The 20,767-nt window shown below is 47.1% G+C and overlaps 1 protein-coding gene across 1 annotated transcript in view; it reads left to right on the forward strand.

The window, feature by feature from the left end:
• Positions 1-986: 986 nt before the first annotated feature.
• TMEM272 (transmembrane protein 272) overlaps positions 987-20,767 on the forward strand; it is a 35,064-nt gene continuing 15,283 nt past the window's right edge. Inside the window, 6 exon segments of the mRNA XM_054720277.1 lie at positions 987-991; positions 4,188-4,296; positions 11,889-11,994; positions 11,997-12,071; positions 12,074-12,124; positions 13,749-13,882. Of these exon segments, the coding sequence (XP_054576252.1) occupies positions 987-991; positions 4,188-4,296; positions 11,889-11,994; positions 11,997-12,071; positions 12,074-12,124; positions 13,749-13,882 (480 nt within the window).

A 20,767-nucleotide genomic window follows, 5' to 3' on the forward strand; every position in this document is an offset into this window, starting at 1 on the left:
ACATTTTGAATATATTCAATGCCACTGAATTTTTCACTTTAAAATGGTTACTTTTATGTTATGTGAATTTCACCTCAATAAAAAAGCAACAATACTAAAAGACAAAAAACTAATATAAAAACAGTACTCTTAGATTAATACCAAGTGAAAGCTGATAGCTTGACAGAAAATAAAAAAACAAAATAAAATTCTAAAGTTTACACAGAGCTAAAATAGCCATGTAGTCTGGGCCATTTAGTGTAAAGGTAATTCAACTACTTTGATAGGCCCCAAGCTATCATTATTACAGTACAGTTCAAAAATTAACATTTAATGCCTTAGCCAAGTGGTTCAATTGGTTGGAGCATCATCTCATAATCTGAAAGTTTGTTGGTTCAATTCCTGGTCAGAGCACATACCCAGGTTACAGGTTCAATCCCCAGTTGTGGCACAAATAGGAGGCAAGCGATCAACGTTTCTCTCTCTTTCTCTCTCCTCCTCCCCTCTCTCTAAAATCAATAAAAACATATCCTTGGGTGAAGATTTTTTAAAAATTAATATTTGTTCTAGGGCTCTGTCTATCGAGAAGCGTTTATAAGATGTTAACTAAACCCGAAACCAGTTTGGCTCAGTGGATAGAGCGTCGGCCTGCGGACTGAAAGGTCCCAGGTTCGATTCCGGTCAAGGGCATGTACATTGGTTGCGGGCATATCCCCGGTGGGGGGTGTGCAGGAGGCAGCTGATCAATGTTTCTCTCTCATCGATATTTCTAGCTCTCTATCCCTCTTCCTTCCTCTCGGTGGAAAATCAATAAAATATATTAAAAAAAAAAAAGATGTTAACTAAACCCTGTTGAGGAAGTCAGGAGTACCCTTAAGAAAATGTTCTATGCAAAATCTATCAAGTAAAAAAAAAAAAAACCCACACAAAACTTTGGAGCCTGTGGTTTTAGTTATTTGGAAAATGAACTTAACTGGCACAGTTCATTCACTAACAAGACTGCGTACATGAGGCAAGACCTCACAGGCCAATTCCTATAGACATTATGTTAGAATCACTACATTCACTGTGGGAAGGGGGTGTTGGCAAATTACTGCCTAATGGTTATAAAATTTATATTTGGGGTGAGAGGCCTTTATTAAATTTATTAGGGTCCTTTTAAGCCATCTGTGCACCAATGGACTCTTCTGTGGGCAGCAGCTGTTTTTATTCATTAGGAATGAGCAGATATATATGTTGTTGCTCAATGTTCATTTCCCAGCTGTTCAAAATCCAGCTGGATTTTGAGTTGAAAGTCAGTTCATATCCAACAAATTTGTCATCAAGTATTTAAAGGTCTTTGTGTGAAAAAGTTGTGTTGAGCCTTGGGAACTATTTCCGCCTAATAATGGATCCAGCTAACCACCAGAAAGATCCAGGAGGGCAAGCCTCTGTAGGGTGATGATTGGATCAGTGTGTTATATGACTTTACTCTGTTTTGGGCCCTGATTGGTGGGTCTCTGTATACTTAGAATTTTTTATTCATTTTAATGGAATGTGGTATAGTCATAGGAAAGTTGTTTAAATTTACTTCCTCTGCTTACGTACCAAGGCATTCATGGGAAATAAAATGTAGGATAAAAGTTAAAACTTTAAATGTCATTGAAATGGAAAACTTTAGTTCTACAGTGAGATCCCCTTTCTTGGGCTCTGTTGGCAAATGTATTGCTCGGAGTAATGAATTAATCCTGGAATCTCAGTGGCTTAATACCACGCAGGTTTATTTCTTGCTCATACAAACTCCAGTGTCAATCAGGAGCCTCTCCAGGACTCTGGGCAACAACATGATGATGTAATACTTCAACCTGCTTCAACTGAGAGCTGACCATCTCCCCCATGGCTTCCAGGTGGTCAAAGCTGGGGAAGAAAATGAAAGATCGTGTGTCAGTTTTTAAATGTTTTGGCCCCAGGGTGTCCCACAGCCCATGGGTTAGATAGACCTAGTCACATAGCCCTCAGACCCACAGGGGGTTGGGAAATGTGAGGGGTGCATGCTGAGCAGTCAGTGTCTCTGCGCAGACAAGAAGTGTGCTAGAACCCATCGGAAGCCTGCTCGTTTGAGCTAGATTGGTCACTGAGGGAAACAGGCATTTCTTTCTTGTATTCTGAACTAGTGGCCCGGTGCACAAAATTCATGCACGGGGGAGGGGGGGATGTCCCTCAACCCAGCTTGCACCCTCTCCAATCTGGGACCCCTCGAAGGATGTCCTACTGCCGGTTTACAGGGATCGGGCCTAAACCTGCAGTCGGACATCCCTCTCACAATCCAGGACTGCTGGCTCCTAACTGCTTACCTGCCTGCCTGATTGCCCCTAACCACTCTGCCTGCCGGCCTGCTTGCCCCCAAATGCACCCCCCCCCCCGCCAGCCTGATCACTCCCAACTTCCCCCCGTGCCAGTGTGGTTGCCCCCAACTCCCCCCCTGCTCTCCCCCATCGTCCCTCCCCACTGGCCTGCTCGCCCCCAACTGCCCCCCTGCTGGCCTGCTCACTCCAAACTGCCCCCCCCCCACTGTCCTGATCACCTCCAACTGACCCCCACTGACGGCCTGCTCGCCCCAAACTGGCCCCCCTACTGGTCTGCTTACCCCCAACCACCCCGCTCCCCCACCAGCCTGATCACCCACAACTGCTGTCCCATCCTGGCCTGATCACCCACAACTGCCCTCCCCTCTTGGCCTCTAACTGCCTCTACCTCGGCCCCTGCCACCATGGCTTTGTCCAGAAGAACGTCCGGAAGGTCTCCTGGAAGGTCTCCCAGTCTAATTAGCATATTACCCTTTTATTAGTATAGATAGAGGCCTGGTGCATGGGTGGGGGCCAGTTGGTTTGCCCTGAAGGGTGTCCTGGATCAGGGTGGGGGTTCCCTTGGGGCATGGGGCAGCCTGGGCTAGGGGCTTGTGGTGGTTTGCAGGCTGGCCATGCCCCCATGGGGTGAGGGTCCCCACTGGGGGGGCATGGCCATCCTGGGTGAGGGGCTGAGGGCTGTTTTCAATCTGGCCACACCCCCTTCAGGGTGGGGGTCCGTGCTGGGGTGCCTGGCCAGCCTGGGTGAGGGGCTGATGGCTGTTTGCAGGCCGACCACGCCCCCCCAGTAGGGACTCTTACTCCATGGGGGCATGGCCAGCCTGGGTGAGGGGCTGAGGGCTGTTTTCAGGCTGGCCACGGCCCCCAGCAACCCAAGCTCCCAGCCCCTCCTTTTTTTCTCTTTTTTTTTTTTTTTTCAGCACCTCCTTGAGCAGAGGCCAGGGCCGGCTGGAAGCAGGTATCTGGGATTTATTTATCTTCTATAATTGAAACTTTGTAGCCTTGAGTGGAGGCCAGGGCCAGCCAGGGCAGGCGGGAAGCTTGGCTTCCTCCATCGCTGGGGGCAACCCAAGCCTACTGCTCGCTCCAGCTCTGTGGCCACCGCCATCTTTGTTGGGTTAATTTGAATACTTGCTCCTGATTGGCTGGTGGGCATAGTGGAGTGATGGTCAATTTGCATGTTTCTCTTTTATTAGATAGGATGATATATCATGTCACACTGGTTAATAATAGACCCAGAAGAAAAGACCTGAGAAAGGTAGAGAAAGCATTGCTATGTGGAGAAAAATATCATTAAGAAAGAGTGTGGGTCTGGGCCCATTGATTTGATAGTTTTCCAAATCTAGTGGCTAAGGATATGTCAGTAAACACTTAGGTTTGGGTGAGTGAACTGGTCAATGGTGATACTATGGTGCTTGCCAGCTCCTACCTGATACCCAGGTCCTGGAAGCAGAGTAATTGTGATCCTCAGTTTACACAGTAGATGCATTTTAAAGATGTGACCCAGACATTGGATCTTATTTTAAGCATAACATGGGACCTGGATATCTAAAGAGATTCTTTGTCAAATGAATCATTGAAAAAATGGTTGTCATATACTGGCTTTTCATAAAAGCAGAACACACCTATAATCACTTCATACCCAGACAAAAGGTGCAGCGATGTGTGGTCCCTGCTCTGTCTGAGATGCAATGGACTGCGTTCAGTCAACTGAGCACCCTGAAGATCAGGCGGTCATGAGACTAAGCGGACTCCCCAAGCTGGGGATCACATGATGGTTTGTGTGATGAGCATTTAGGCTTTCATAGAAACTTACTTTGTTTTCCTAACTGGACATTGTGCTCTCAAATGCATTTATCTCAGTCCTCTCTGTTCTCTCCCCTTTGTAAGAATGAAGTTTTCGGAGGACTGCCCCATACAGCCCCTCATTCCTCTATATTTGCTTGTGAATGAGATCATCGGGGCCTTAAAGGTAAAGTACAATTATCCACTGTTTGTAGTTCTCATAGAAATCTATATTACAGGCACCATGGAACGCATCCCCTAAGCATATGGTTGTCAAAGCGACAGGGAGAGGCGCATCTTGAGACCTGCTGCAGAGGTGGGTTTTTCCTGATGAGCAGCATTCACCCGGAGTTGTGCCCCTGCAGTAGCTTCCTTCCTGCTGCTCGATTCAGTGTGCCAAGTTGCGGCTTTGGTCTAACTATAGAGGCTGATGCAGAGGAGTTATCAGCTGCCACTGTACCATTGCATTTGGCTAGTGTAATTGCAGCTTTTCTCTGTGCTTCTTTTAAAAAGTTTCCTGTGCAAGACAGTAGAGTTTGCATTTGATTAAAATGTGTTTAATTTTAGCAGTTCTTATATCTTAGTCAGTTTTCAACTGACTAGCATAGAATTAATGTGCTTCAGTGATCAATGGAACGTCAAAGTCTGATGTTGGGGCTAGGAGTGATTTTTTGTGACTCTCAAACTTACATCAATAGGGAGCTGATTTGCTCATGGATTTCATGGACAACTGTTTAAAGAGGAAAAGTAACCAAAGAAGAAATATCGAGGGTCTTGCACAGCTTGCAGTTAAGTTTTCAAAATCCCTGTCCCACAGAAATGTCACACCTGCTAAATGTACTTTAGGTTGACCTCCATCTATCAGTGACCCTTCCCAACCAGCCAAGCCCACTCCAAAGCTTCCTATATCAAAAGTTAGAAAACACAAGCATCCTTTTCCCAAAATGGTTTCATAAAAACCAAAGCAATAACATAAGAAAAAAAAAACAGAATCAAGCCCTGGCCAGGCAGTTCAGTTGGTTACAGCATCATCCCAACAGGCCAAGGTTGAGGTCTGATCCCGGGTCAGGGCACAGACAAGAATCAGCCAATGAATGCATAAATAAGTGGAACAGCAAATGGATGCTGCTCTTTCTCTCTGTCCCTTCCCCTCTTTCTCTCTAAAATCAGTAAATAAACAAAAAATAAACAGAATCAAAAGTGTCATGGATAAAATTTCATTTGGGCCCGCTGTCCGATTTCTTTGCCAGCTTCCTTCCGGTTCTTAGAGCCTTCAAATGGTGCTGGCCAATGACAATGGTCATGATATTGATCTAATTCTGAGACATCAAAGGAATGTCTTCAAGCTCAGTTCTGTCTTAGGACATGTGACTGATTTGGGGCAAGTGTTTGGAGTCCTTTGTGTCTGAGATTACCTCACTATTAAATGCCCTCATCTCCTAACAGCATTTAGAGGGTGATATTTTGGAAAGTACAAACACATGTGACCCTCCCTGTAATAACATCCTTGTGGGATCCTCATAAGACTCTGTTTAGCTCCAAAGAAACCCAAATACTCTCAGCTTAACAAGCTGCATCTCCCCTGTGGTCCCACAGGGTTAGGGGAAGGCTCTGATGGCCTGAGTGCCATAGCGATGCTCAAAACAAGGGAGAGTTTCCAGCAGCAATTACCTCTGCTCTGACCTCTCCCACTCCACTGCCTCATCATCAGGCCACAAAGCAGAACTTTCCTTTAGAGATGTTACTGTCCAAAGGGTCTGTTCCTCTTGATACCAGCAAACTTCTTTTTTAATGAAAGCCAGCACAGAACACAAACGTAATTTATTTTAATGCACAAACTAGGGCTCTAATAAACATCATTGCTTCTCCTCAGCAATCTAAAACTGTTTGAAGCCAAATTAAATTTGTGTGCTCATTATAGTGAGGTGGTACACAGTGAGGCTATAACCATTAGAGCAACAGCAAACAGGTTTATAAATACCAGACAGACAGCTACCAGTGGTGTCAATGCTTTGTATTTAAGCCCCTGAGAACACTGCCCAGTGACGCCCAGCCTCCTTTCTGAAATGCATCGGATAGCACCACAGTATTGCATTCTATTGAAGAGAAAGCTGAGGAGAAGTAAGTTGGCATTTCCCAGAGTTACCAAAAAAAGAACTGAGGGTCCCGACCCATTAGTAGATCATAAAATGAACCTGTAAATATTTCTCTCTTTTCTGCATCCAGCGCGGCTAGAGAGCAATCCAGTTCCTGAGTAGGGGCGGCTGGGGATTGAGAAAATGGAAGAAAGAGACAGACACAGAGATAGAAGGAAAAAGCTGGGTCTGGGTGGGACCACTGTCCTCTGACATGGACAGGGACAGGAACAGTGACCCTGAGCCCATACAGCGTGTTTATTTTATACAGTGAGAAAACCAGAAATTTGACTAAAAGTCAAGACAAAGGAGATTATGTGCATTCTTGAGTCCTATTCATTCCTGGTGCTTGGCTGGATTTAAATAACAAAACCCACCCCCTGGCACCTGGGCTGAAGGTCAAGCTGACACACTCCTGCCTTTTGGCAACGCGTGTTTCCAGGATGTGGCTTTGCCAGCGCCACTGGATTCAGCTGACGATAATTAAAGAAATGCCCATGTGCCTTCCCAGGCGCTCTCTACAGAACCTAATAGGTTTTGATCACTGTTTTACAACTAGAATAAAAATTATTAGCGTGCCTCCCAGTAAGGTAAGTATTGTGTGATACACACGTGTGTAGGGGCAAGTTGACCATATAATTTCTTATCCAAACTGGGATACTTGTGAGAGTACCATACACGGGGGCTCTAGTAATAATCATACCAGCAAAATGCCATAAACCAGGATTTTTCTGAGCCAACGAGGACATTCAGCCACTCATTACTACTCCTGATGTGAAGTGTCTTTATAACTGAGCACTAGTCTCATTTAGCGGCCATTTATCTATCTAATGCTCACCGCATCTTCCAATGTCCTCCTTCTTAGTAATAATTGCTACCACCCAGTGAGCGGGCTTACTATGTGCAGGGCATTGTGCTAAGAGCTTTGACCCCACTTTGAACACATTCAGTCTTCACAACACTTTTCTGAAGCAGTTACTTGTATCAAGAAGGAACAAAAAAATCAACTCTGGCTGACGTAAGGGGCAATTTCTTGGAAAAACTCACACTTCAAAGGTTGGTGACAGAGGAAGGAAGAAGCTGGCAACTTCCTGCACCAGCAGCCCAGCTAGTTCCTCTTTTCGGGTGTCACTGTGCCCAAGAACCAGTCCTGGGAGGGTAGTCAGATCCATGAACCTAGGAGCGCAGGCACCAGGGTTTTACCTCCCATACACACATGATGGGTGGGGGACAGCCTGAAGGGATGGGGCCTTGCCGGGAAGGGAAATGGGCGCTGAGTAACTAAAACCTGAACTGTACTACCAGCTCCTGCTTACAGATGAGGAAACTGAGGCTTAGAGGTTGCTCCTCTTGAGTTTAATGGAGTAAAATGGCAGAGCTGGTATTCAAACCATGCCTGCCAACCTCACAGTCCCTGTTGGCTGCTCTGCCCCAGTCCAACGGATTTTTCCTGTTTCCCAAACTTTGCGTTTGCTACACCACTCCTACTCCACGGAGGTCCCTCCCACCTATCCCTGCTCATTGGGTCCAGAGTATACCATTCTTCCAGGAAGGAAGGAGGAGTCAGTTCTATTCCTGGAGGAGTCAGTTCTATCCAGCTGGTTCTCTGGACCCCTCTAAGCCCTCACCTTCCTTTTCTTGTGGAAATGTTCTGCCTTCTGGCCAGGCTATAAGTCTTACTCCTGGAAAACCTGGGCAGCTGGACCAAATGGGAGTGTCATCCCAACATAGAAAAGAATTCCTCTGATTTAACATCTTTGATTTAAGCACCAGTGTAGTGGTCCAAGGTGTGGACTGACACCCTCTTCATCCTTTGCTCACCATGGACCTGGGACTGTGAGGTTGGCAGGCATGGTTTGAATACCAGCTCTGCCATTTTACTCCATTAAACTCAAGAGGAGCAACCTCTAAGCCTCAGTTTCCTCATCTGTAAGCAGGAGCTGGTAGTACAGTTCAGGTTTTAGTTACTCAGCGCCCATTTCCCTTCCCGGCAAGGCCCCATCCCTTCAGGCTGTCCCCCACCCATCATGTGTGTATGGGAGGTAAAACCCTGCTGAAGCTGCTCTCATCGAGGTCACAATGGCCTCAATATTTCCAAGTCCAAAGACAACTTCTCTGAGCCTGAGTGTCCTCATCCACAAAACAGGGGTAAGTATAGCTCCTGGGTTAGCATTAAATGAGATCATACAGGCCACGCATGGGACTAACCACTTAGGTTTTCCTAGGCTTTATCATTATTTTATAAGTAGTAACTCTTTGATGTAGAAAATAAGAGAATACAGATAAACACCAGTAAATTCCACCACTCAGAGAAACTTACTGTTGACATTTTGGCTGATGGCTCCATTTTTGGTCTCCCTATGCATATATTTATTTAAATGCCTCTTGCTAGGAGAATTCATCGAAATGATGTACATTAAGCATCTAACCCAGCTCCTTTTGTACAACACCAGCCCCAGTGTCACTCTCACCTCTACACATATAACCCCCAGGTCTCCATCACGAGCCCTCACCTCTCACTTCTCATCTCCAGGCTCTGACTCCACCTCCCTGCTGGCCAGCACCACCTGATTTCCATCCAGAATTCTAAATGAGACAAGTCCAAACCTGAAATCATCATCTACCCAATGACGCAGCTTTAGCTCCTCTGCTCTCCGTCTCTCTTGATATTATCACCAACTTCACTGCCTTGATTTGGAGCCCAGTTTGCTACATCTCTTGACTCCATCCTGCCCTTTGATTTCACTCATGCTCAAAATCTCTCCCCTTCCCAACCTGCCATACTCTCAGTTACCAAAGGATTCTTTCTGGAGCCCCGCTGTCATGAGGCGTGCCATGACATTGACCTTAGCAGAGGTGGGGAGCCTGGGAATTTGAACAAGAATGAATAAACAAAGTAGGTTTTCAAAAGACATTAAAGATTAAGTTGTTAGCAAAGAGAAACCAGGAAACCAGGATTCCTTAGCAAAGAAGACCTGTTTGTTTTGTGGTTACATTTTCAGAGGGAACACCTGAGACAAAGGCCTCATGGCCAGCCAGAGTTGGATGGGGATGATGGTCCTTTGTGTAATAAAATGGGGGCGCTGGTTCAATGGGTGTCAGGATGAAGCCAGGAACCATTCATCAGAGGCAAGGTGGTCTTTGTCCCCTAAGAGTAATTAGCAAGGCGTCATTCAAAGATAGGGTCTGTGCTCCTGACTTGACAACCATGTAAGGACAGGAGGGATACACTCACTGCACAGCCCCACTGGAATCCTAGATCTCTGGAGATGGCAAGTGATGGAAACTTCCAAGAAAAGAGATGGGTGAAGGTGTGGGCATGGGAAAGGAGGAAAGGACCCACAGTGTCTGGAACTGACCCGGCCTGTGAAGTAGCCTGGAGGTAGCAGAACATCTGCTGGGGGTTCCTCACAAGACAGAGGGGCCTACTGAGAGGTCCTCTAACATCTGGACCAGGCATAGGTGTTATGTCACTTGTGGTGGAAACGTGCTAGGACAATAGAAAGGAAAGTCTGTCCAACCGGGCTTCCGCACAGCATAGCGATTGGGCAAACAGAATGAGTTGGGGGATGTGCTGGGACCCAGTAGAGAGAATGAGCAAAGGGCATCCCTGAGGTGTGAGCCACGTGTTGTGGTGGAAGAAACCAGGAGGAGGAAGGAAAGAAAAGATTCCCCCACTGAGGGTTACTCTGTGCTGATTAGACAACACTTCTAGGTCACCTCAGTGAATCCCTTATCCCCACCTGTGTCTATGAGTCTGGAAGAAGCAAGAGGTAGCTGGGACACCATGTGACACACCGAGTGAGTACATGGGTGTGCACACACATAGACACTGCACACACGTGTACACACGCTCACCCTGGGCCAAGAGGAGGGCCATGGGGCTCCTGCCCACAGCTTTCCACACCTGGTCCCTTGGGGAGGGTCCACACCTTAGTAGCCACAGCAGTGTCTACCCAAACATTTTCAGTGGTGCCTCCCTGCATACAGAAACACCTCCCGAGTGCTCTTCTCCCTCCTCAGCCATGCTTCTTCTTTTAGTGTTTCACATTTCTTGAGAGTTGTCTACTCTGGTTTTCCTACCCTCACCTCCTATTTGCTCACTTATAACCCTGCTGAAGCTGCTCTCATCGAGGTCACAATGGCCTCAATATTTCCAAGTCCAAAGAGCAATTTTTAGTCCTTATTGTCCTGGAGCCCCCATCCCTTTAATAAGAGACTCATAAACAGATAATTACTACAGATGTGTGGTAACAAAATCATAGGCATACACACGGAAAATTATGGAAACCCAGAGGAGAGATGCTTCACTCAGCACAGAGAGGTCCTGGAGGAGGTGACCTCTACCTGGACGCTATGAAAGAGTCGGGCTGGGGAGCAGAGGGCTCCAGGCAGAGGAGAGCGCGAATAAAGGCCTGAGAGAGAAAGAGCACCAGTCCGTGCAGGAAGATGAGAAGCAGCTCCATGTGCTGGAACATGAAGCACAGGGGGCCTCTAAAGGGCCACGCCCACATGTATGCTGGGACAGGGGTTCAGCAGTGAACCTGACACAGCTGCCTCCTGCCCTTCCATGCTCGGCAGGGAAAATTACTGGCGGTACCACCAGCTGGATGAAAACTGATGGTTATATGGGGTGAGGAGCAGGGAGCACCCAGGTTTCCAGCTTGGACAATGTCATCACATGACAGGAATGTGGAAGATAATGAGTTATATTTCCAATACAATGAGCCTGAGGCCTGAGGATACTTGGTGGAGCTGTCCAGTTGAAGTCACACAGTCTGAAGTTCGGGGGAAGTTCCGGAAGGGAGCGGCAGACTTGGCTGTCATCAGCATGTGGGTCAGTTGACGCAGGGATCCTGCAGAATGAGGACAGGGCCGGGTCCGCGTGTGAGGGTCTCCCTGGGGAAAGCTGAGGGGAGGCAGACACAGAATGGCTTGGTGGAAGGGATGCCAGCTTTGGCTGCAGACGGGCTTGGCTCTCCCACTTTTTACTGAGTGTCCTCATCCACAAAGTCATAAAGGCATATGACTTTGGCCACGCCCCTTAACCTCTCAACAATAAACAAAATCTTTATTGTTGAAAGTCGTCAATTCCATTGTTTCTAAAGTGAGGAAAGTCATGTGCATTCAACAGGGTTATTTTAAATAAGGCAACATGCCTAAAAGCACTGAGTGTCTGTATTAGTCAGCTCAGGCTGCCATAACAAGATGCCGCATGTAGGGAGGCTTAAACCACGGGTGTTTAAAGAGGGGAGGGGAGGGTACTTCCAGCTGGTGACCAGATCCGAGTATGGGCATGGGAGGAGAAGGAGCAGGCCAACTGAAACCAGGGCGGGGCCAAGGAACTGACCTCAAGGCCAATGAAGTGAACCAGAGTAACAATGAAACTCTGGGTGCAGAGATGAATTTAAGTCAATTTATCCCTTGTCCAAAGCAACTCACATATCTAAAAGGAAAATGCCACCAAAGATGCTAAGGATTGATGCCTTCATCCTTGCTTTTTATCTCCTCCTCCTCCTCCTCCTCCTCCTCCTCCTCCTCCTCCTCCTCCTCCTCCTCTTCCTCTTCCTCCTCCTCCTTCTCTCCCTCTTCCCCCTGCTTTGCTGCTCTGGCCCCTGACCTCTGGCTCCCTGCCACAACCCAGGTGTCTCTCCTCCTGTATGGCTCCATCAGGATGAGGCAGCTTCTGTCCAAGGCCGTGGTGACTGACGATGAATATCCCTGGAGGCAGAACTCACACAAGTATTACATTTCATCCTCAGCCTCTTCCTTTTCCTCTGGTTCATTCTGGCCAATTACTGGGTCTTGTCTGAATACCAGCCTGATGTCATCCCCCTTTCTAGCAGCCTCAGGGTTACTGTGACAAAACCCTGTACCTTTGTGGCAGGGGTCCTCATGCTCAACCACACGGTCTACTACTTGGCCTGCGCAGCGGTTTTGTCTATGTGGGGTCCCAGTGGAGAAACTCTTGCCTGCCTGGTCCTAGGAAAGGTACCTTCACTCTTTCCAAAGTGGGAATTTTATACTCATAAGAGTTTTTAAAGGGATTTTTTAAAAAGGGGGATGAGGTAAGGGAGGCAAAGAATGTGAGATGCTTTTATTTATTTTTATTTAAAAAAAATCTTTATTGTTGAAAGTATTACATATGTTTCCTTGTTTCCCCCACTGACCCCTTCTAGCCCGCCCCTGCCCCCTGCCCAGGGCTTCACAGCCTGTTGTCTGTGTCCATGGGTTATGCATATATGCATATATGGCCTTTGGTTGATTATCCCCCCCTCAAGCCTCCCTTACTCTTCTCCCCCGCCCCCCACATTCCCTCTGAGATTCCACAGTTGCAAGATGCTTTTAAATCACAGTGCAATCCTGATTACTGGTACAAGAGCAAGATTTGTTGTTGTTAATGTTGCTAAAGCTGTGTTGTCATTCAGTCGCTGGCACCTTGAAGTTCTAGAAAGAGCATGGCCTTTCAAACAAGACATATCTTAGCTTTCCTTGCATTCATGGCTTTTGTTATGAAAGGAGAAAGGTGCTCTTATTTGCTGACTCCAACTGCATTTTGGGAAAGTGAAGGAGCCTTCTCTCCCAACCCCAGATCAGATGGGTTTGATCTGACAGGTAAGGGCGCTCAAGGACAACTACAAAATCTGCCAAGGTCACAGAAGTAAATTCTGCTTGGGGCTCCGGGCTGGCCTGCTAGTGGCACCACAGTGCTCTGTATGGCACACTGCACCGTTTTTGCTTGGCCTTGAGTCGCTTCTTTCCCTGGTTATCTGTGTACATCTCTGGAACTTGCGTAAGCCAGCTTTGTATGTTTTGGCCCGGCTGCACGCAGTGTCATTAATGTAGGTGTGCTTTTGGTCTCTGGATGTAAATACCATACAGCAGCAAATCTACTTAACATCAGGTCAGGGTTTGGAGGCCTTTTGTAAACACATTTGTCTGGAAGTTCAGGATGACATTAAACAGTGGCCACTAACATCCCCTCTTGCCACGTTGTTGTGAAATGAAGTTCCTGGGGCTGGAGCGCTGTGTCTGTGTGTCAGTCCTCAGTGAGGAGCCCCCATGCTTTAGAATTTGAGATGAAGACTCTGTTGTGTGTTTCCAGAGGTAGTGCCCGGGGGAGCTTGGACCCTGCACAACTGTGCTTCTATCTCAGCTGCATGCACAGTCTCTGTGTATCTTCAAGGAGCTGATCTGCTCTTTTAAGGGGTAGGGGTACTTTATAAACAAATCAACCCCTGAATGGCCATCAACGTGGGGCACTTCTCTTTATCAGTAGCCTCATCTCAAACTGAGAGGCTCACTCCTCTCTATAGCTTTAAGAGAAAAGGCCTCTGAGTTCCCATGAGTTTGGAGGCACTCTGAGCATCTGTCACCTGGAGTCCTTCCAGCCTGATTTCCTCCCAGGTCAGAAGGCGCTGGCTGCGCCCTCTGCTGGGCAAAGGGGGGAAAGCCCTTATTCTGCTTGTCCCTTTGGGCACTTCCGGTTTTATTTTCACTTGAGCCTTGGATGATCAGAGGGTGTGCAACTTGTGGATCCCGCCCTCATCTGTGATGCCCAATGCCATTCTCATTGTGCCCCACGTCGCCCTCTCCATGCTGGGGCCGGGGAGCCTGCGGACGCAGACACTGGGGCAGGCAAGGTATTCCGCGGCGCCCCTCCCACTCTGCTCTCCCCTGGCCATGACTCCTCAGTCACTCCCAGCCACAAAGCTAATGTTTAAACACAAGTAAACACAACTGAAGGCCAAAAGGACCCATTTATAAGCTCCATCCAGGCCACCCATCAACCAGGACTTCCCTTAATGTCCGTGACACTAACTCCTGAGCAGGACACTTGAGAAGAATGTCCAGGCTCTAGTCTCAAAAGCAAGCCACGCCTATAGAGACAGGGAAAAGCCAGACTGCACTCATCGAGGAGAAGGACCTGGCACCTCCCCGCAGCCCTCCCCCCTCCCCAGCCCGGCACACAGGGACCTCACCGCTGGCTCAGGCCCATGATGGATAGCCTCGCATGGCAGGCAGCTTCGTTCTCTTCTTCGTCTGTGAGCACCCAGGACCCAAATCCAGGGCCCTTGGTGGTATTCACTCCTCCCACACGAGCGCTTCTGAGGCTTTGCTCCTGGGGCCCTGGCAAAGGTGGAAAGAGCTTGTGAAAAGCCCTGGGGCTAACAATGGCTGTTAGCGGGACGGTGCTTTGGGTCTGTCCTTAGCCAGGTCTCACCTGTTGGAGGGCCCAGGTTCTGACCGGCAGGACTTCCCTGGAGAGCTGCAGAAATCGCTCCCCGAATAGAGGGCGGTTTATCAAATACCAACGCCTCTAAAAGTGGCAAAACATTCCCTTAACCAGAAATGGCTGGAAGAAGATTTATTTCCTTCCTTTCTCTATTGACATTTATATCTTATTTCACAACAAAATTGGAGGGCCTTTAAATATTATATTGGATACAATAAAATAAAAGGAAAATATATAGTTAAAAACAGAACAGTAGGAGAAGCTATGACGGCTGGAAAGCAGAGGAGCAGAGGTTCTATTATTCTTTCCTGCTCCAATGGTGAGGAATTATGCTCATTCTCACATGCCCCGCCCCCACCCCCATTGCAATGAAGAGTATCAGTAATGGGTTCTAAATAATTGCTAAAACCTGGACTAAATTTTTGGCTTTGGGTTTTCTTGCCAACAAAGCAGTAAGAAAAAATATGATGATCAACAGTAAGTTGCACATTTTCCATGGAGTAAAAAATACGCTCTCTCAGGAAAAATACAGATAAGTCTGAAAGAACACGTTCATGTGTATCAGTCCACAGAGGGGGCACAGTGATTCAGCGGTGACGTCATCAGCATGCTACACAAATGCATTAGAAAGCTCCGAGTGATCATTTGTCAGGGCCTCCCTCGATGGATGGTGAGATGGTTATGACAAAGCACATTTTAGGAAAACGGTTGGGGCCAACCCAAATGGTCCACAACTCTGGTTCTCTAGGGTCTGGCTTAATCCAGAGATGACGTCCACACTGTGATTCCCTGTTACTGTCATTTCCCTCATCTGGGCTTTTGCTAGAGTGTGAGCCTAAGAAGCTCAGGTTTGTAGTCGCTGGCAGGCCCTGGGGTGCAGACTTTGTACACTGATGTTAAGTGGGCTGCGTGTGCCTGCAGACTGAGAGCACGTGGCCAGGGCTGACCCACAGGGACAGCCTCCGCTCCTCTGCAGCCATGCCGTAAGTCAGCGGTATGCTGGAGAGGTGGACATGGTGACACCTGGACTTTCTGGACGTTATGAAAACCCAAGTGACTGGGAGGGATAATCAATTGTTTCTATCTGGGAAAAGACTGCAGCAAAAATAACTAGACATTGAAGTCATTTGATTTGATTTGCTACATTGGGCATCATGCTAAGAACCACCTTGTTCCACTCTTTGCCTGAATCAATAGAGATGGCAGTTGAAATGGGGACCATTTCACTTCTTCCCATGATGGGAGCAGAGAGATCTGACTCAGAAGTGACCGATGTTCATAAGACTCGTTTACATGGGCACATTCTCTGTAACTGGCCTGGTCTTCCCCTTCTGTAAGTCAGAATGGGAAAAGCAGGAATTTGAAATTGTATTTTGCCAAACAACTGAGAGCTCAGTTTGAGAAAACAGCTGTCATTTCCGCCTTCATATGCCACGTGACATGAGCCTGACGGAAAGGAATTGCAGAGCCTTTCATGTGACCCACCTGAGGGCCACTCAGCTGTCCCCACGAGGCTCGTGAGAGATTCTTTTCTTCTTTTTCGGTTTTTGGTTTATGCATATCCACAAAACCTCATACCTAAGTACAAACTATCCTTTCAATATCGCATGTGTGGAAGTGTGTATAAGATCTACTAGGCAACAAATACAAGATGGAATCTGCACCTGTATGCCACAGAAATTATAAAAAGTATTTTAAGATATGTAACAAGAAAAATAATGTACCACAGTGAGATACCATCTCACAGCCGTAAGGATAGCTACTATAAAATAACAGCAACAGAACAACCCAGAAAATAACAAGTGTAGGTGAGGATGTAGAGAAATTAGAACGGTTGTGCACTGTTGCTGGGAATGTAAAATGTTTCCAGTGGGAAACAGTAGGGAGGTACCTTTAAAAATTATGAATAGAACTGCCAGATGATGCAGCAATTTCACTTCTGGTCATATACCCAAAAGAATTGAAAGTATAGTCTTGAAAAGATATGTGTACACCCACGTTCACTGCAGTATTATTCACGATAGGCAAAATGTGGAAGCAACTCAAGTGTCCTGGACAGATGAATGGATAAACAAAATGTGATAAGTAAATACAATGGAATATTATTCAGCCTTAGGAAGGAAGGAAATTCTGACATGTGCTACAACATGGATGAACCTTGAAGACATTATGCTAAGTGAAATAAATCAGTCACAAAAGGATAAATACTGTATGATTCCACTTATATGAGGTACCTAGAGCAGTCAAATTCACAGAGACAGAACATAGAATGGTAGTTGTCAGGGGCTATGGGGAAGGTTGAATGGGGAGTAAATGTTTAACAGGCACAGTTAATTCAGTTTTGTAAGATGAAGAGAGTTCTAGAGGCGGATGGTGCTGATGGTTATACAATAACGTGAATGTACTTAATACCACTTAACTGTGCACTTAAACAAGGCCAAGATGGTAAATCAATGTTGTATTTTACCACAATTAAAAGTAAAAAATAAAAGTAAAATAATGTGTCCCTTAGTTCTGCCAAGCCTCCCCAGAATGATGGACCCTCCCAGGAGGAAGCATATTCATGCTCACAGTCCCAACTCCATTCACGCTCTGTTGACTGAAGGTCTTAGTGTCCCACCTTGGCTCTCCCAGTGCCTCTGGCTTGGCGGAGTGGGTGGGGGAGGGGAGAAATACTGGTGGGAACTATAAGCTACCCAGTTGAATGCAGGAACCAATCAACCAAACAAAAAGGGGGAGGAGATGGAAGCGGAAGTTTGCAGCTCCATGGAAGTGACGAAAAGAAGAAACCAAGGAGAAGTGTCCCGTTCTGTCAGAAAAGGGGTTAAGTGTGTGGAGTCTGGACCAGGTTGGAATCCTGGCTCTGCTCCTTTATAGATTCTAGTGTGATTTGGGACATGCCATTGAAATTCTCTGTGCCTCAGTCTCCTCATCTGAAATGAGCTTAGAACAGTGCTTGGCACATAGGCATGTGGAGTGTAAGCATTTGTTAAATAGCAGAAAAGTTTCTTGAATTCATCCTCTCTACCATACTGAGATGTATAGAAGAAACTGAGGCTCAGAGAGGTGAAGTGTCTCATCTAAAGACTAAAGACGGCCAGAACCGCATGCAGGTCTCTGACTCTGAGTCCCAGTTCCTGCCCTGCGTCCTCCACGCTCTCCCTGCCTCCTTGGTGACCTTTCCTGGAGCCAGCCGTGGGGAGTAGGCAGTGCGGGGAAGTGGGTGAGGGTGAGCCACACAACCTCGGGGGCAACGACTCCTGCCCCTGCCCCTGCCCCTGCCCCTGGCCCTGGCCCTGCCCCTATTGCTTCTGCACTCAGAACGGAACCTGCACCATGAAACAAGAGCCTAGAACAGGCTGCATGAGAGTTTGAAAGCAATACAAGCCCCGCTGTGGGAAATCATTTCCTTCGTTTACCCGTTATGTGGAGAATGACCTACCCAGGCCGCATGACTGCCCTGACCTTGGCCGAACTCATCGCCGTCATGTCTAGTTCTTGGAAGGTGGACAAGGCTAGGGAAAGAAGGTGGACCTTTGCATGTATTTTATTTGACTAAGTGATTCATGCACACAGTGAAAATTCAAAGCCACCAGCGGATATTCAGTGTAAACTGAATCTTTCTTCCACCCCTACTCTCCAGTGCCTAAAGCTCTTACCAGAGACCTCCACTGTGATTAGTTTCCTATGAAAGGAAGGAAACCCTAAAATCAAATGACTTTTCTCACTAGGGAGTTGGTTCAGATGGGCAACAGACAGCAACAGAGCTAGCCAGTCTGTAAGAGCTGGTGGGCATCAAGAGACTCAGGCACCCCTCAGAAATGGGGTTTCTAAATGGGGTTCAGCTTCCCACGGGGTGACTGTGTGGGTAGGTCATTGTCTGCCATGTACATCTGCCTTGGGCTGCTTCTCTCGGCTGTGAGTGTGAACCCCAGAAAACAGTCCCTTTGGGCTTCTTCTAAGCCTTTCATGCTGAGGGCTGGGAGCCCCGCCCTCTCCTTGGTGTTATGGAGGGAAGAGACCAGTTCCTTAATCGTGCACAGACAGGGAGAGGCCCTGTGCAGGATCTACACTGAGGAATAACAGAGGTTAGCACCGAGATCTTCCCCAGCCCCTGCCTCATCCTCTCTTCCTTTTCCTTCATTTCCTTTTGCTTTCATTCCTCTTCCCCACCCCCAAGTGCACACTAGACACATACAATAAGCAGTGCCTGGGCTTCCTATGGATTTATGATTTACAGTTATTCATCTTATTATCTTAGGGGCTTTGCCAGGTAAAATATTAAGGCATCACTGCCATTATAACCTTTTCTTCCATGATCTCATTGGCAGCTGGTGTTGCCATGACAACCAGGCTGGAGAACTGGTACTGAGCTTCCGTGGAAGATGATGTGAACACTGGTGTGTGTGTGTGTGTGTGTGTGTGTGTGTGTGTGTATCTGTTGTGCGAAAGCAATGGATGGATTTCTTAGTCCACACCTTCTGCTTCTCCTTCCAATTTGGTCAAAATTAGCTCCAGGGCTCTAAATCAATGGGAAGGAAACTTTGGAGGATGATGTCTTTGTTTGGTTTTTGAGTAGCAAATTGGAACCAGAGACACATAAGAAATATTTAGACACCTTCTACCCACGTGAAATGAAGCAACTACACCCATTTGATGTGGCTCCTTGGACCCAGCAGGCGTAGCTCAGTGGTTGAGTGTTGACCTATGAACCAGGAGGTCATGGTTTGATTCCAGGTCAGGGCACATGCTTGGGTTGTGGGCTCAGTCCCCAGTGGGGGGAGTGCAGGAGGCAGCCAATCAATGATTTTCTCTCATCATTGATGCTTCTATCTCTCTATCCCTCTCCTTTCTTCTCTGAAGTCAATAAAAAATATATATATTTTAAAAAGCTCCTTGGGCCTAACTTATTTAACATCTTCATAATTATCTTATTAGACATAAAAAGTCAGAGCTGGGAGGGGCCGCAGATGTCATCTATCTGATTCCCTTTTCATTTAGATGAGAAAACTGAGGCCCAGTGAGACTAAGTGACTTGCTCCTACACAATATGGCACAGTGGGTAAGGGTGTGGGTTCTGGAATCATCCTGTCTGGCTCAAATCCTGGCTCCATCATGTCTTTACTGTGACCTCAGCCGAGTGACTTTCCCCTCTAAGTCTGTTTGCTGATCTGTAAAATGGGGGTAATATTGAGAACAACCTTACTAGGTCATTGTAAGGATTAAGTGAGATAATCCATGATGGTTGGCACATATTAAACCCTCAATAAATTTTATCACTATTATCCTGGGTCACACTGGGAATCAGTGGTAGAAATAGGAATAAAATCCAGCTCAGCTAACTCCTACTTAAACTGGAGCCTTTTCCCATTAATCCCATCATGTCCTTTGTTGTTGTTGTTTTGTTTGCTTGTTTGTTTGCGTCATCCAGGGGAGACGGAAACCCCTTCTGAGATGGGGGTTGTCTTATCCTAAAACCTCTATGGAGTGTGTATAATGCCTACACTAGGTACCCTGTGGGTGTCTGTTGATTTGAGGATAAACATCACACACTTCCTGCACTCATGGAACACGGAGTCCGTAATGCACACGGCATGGCTGTAGTGGAGGAGGAGAAAGGAATGACAAGGAAACGTAAGGAAGTGAACATTGGTGATCACCTCGTGTGACACCAGACATTTGCTCAAGTCTTCACAAATGTGTCTAACCTCACACCACCCCCATGAAGTGAGCCTATCCCCTCCCTTTCTACAGATAAGAAAGCTAAGCCTGAGCGGTCATGCAGTATGTCTGGGTTCTCATGGCAGGCTGAGAGTTGGGGTTCCACCCACCCTCTTACTTCAAGGTGCTGGGGATGCCTTCCATAGACTCTGCTTCAGAACCATTTCTCAGCCCCACGGTGAGCCAAAAGCTTATTCCCCGAGGGGATGAGAGGGATTCAGAACACCCTCTCCATCTCCTGCACAACGCAGAGAGTACAAAGCACATTTGTGTAATATTATCCCAACCAAACTGACAGGCTTTGAAAACCACACCAGGCTGGGTGGTTTGCAGAATGCCACTCTTTAAACTTCCTTTCATCGCTCTGTCAGGAAGAAGAGCGATGCAGTGGAACCTCACAGTCCTCTTCAGAGGAGCAACTGTTCTGGGAAATTTATTTCAAAAGGTACTGGAGTAAAAACAGGTCCACTGGGAGGAGCGGCAACGATCCTGTATCCTAGGAAATGAGGCCGTTAAATCTTATATAAGAGTGGCTCAGCCTCTGTCGAGTTGGGTAAACCAGAACA

The sequence above is a fragment of the Eptesicus fuscus genome, chromosome 8 (genome assembly GCF_027574615.1).
Source record: "Eptesicus fuscus isolate TK198812 chromosome 8, DD_ASM_mEF_20220401, whole genome shotgun sequence".
NCBI classification, from domain to species: Eukaryota; Metazoa; Chordata; class Mammalia; order Chiroptera; family Vespertilionidae; genus Eptesicus; species Eptesicus fuscus.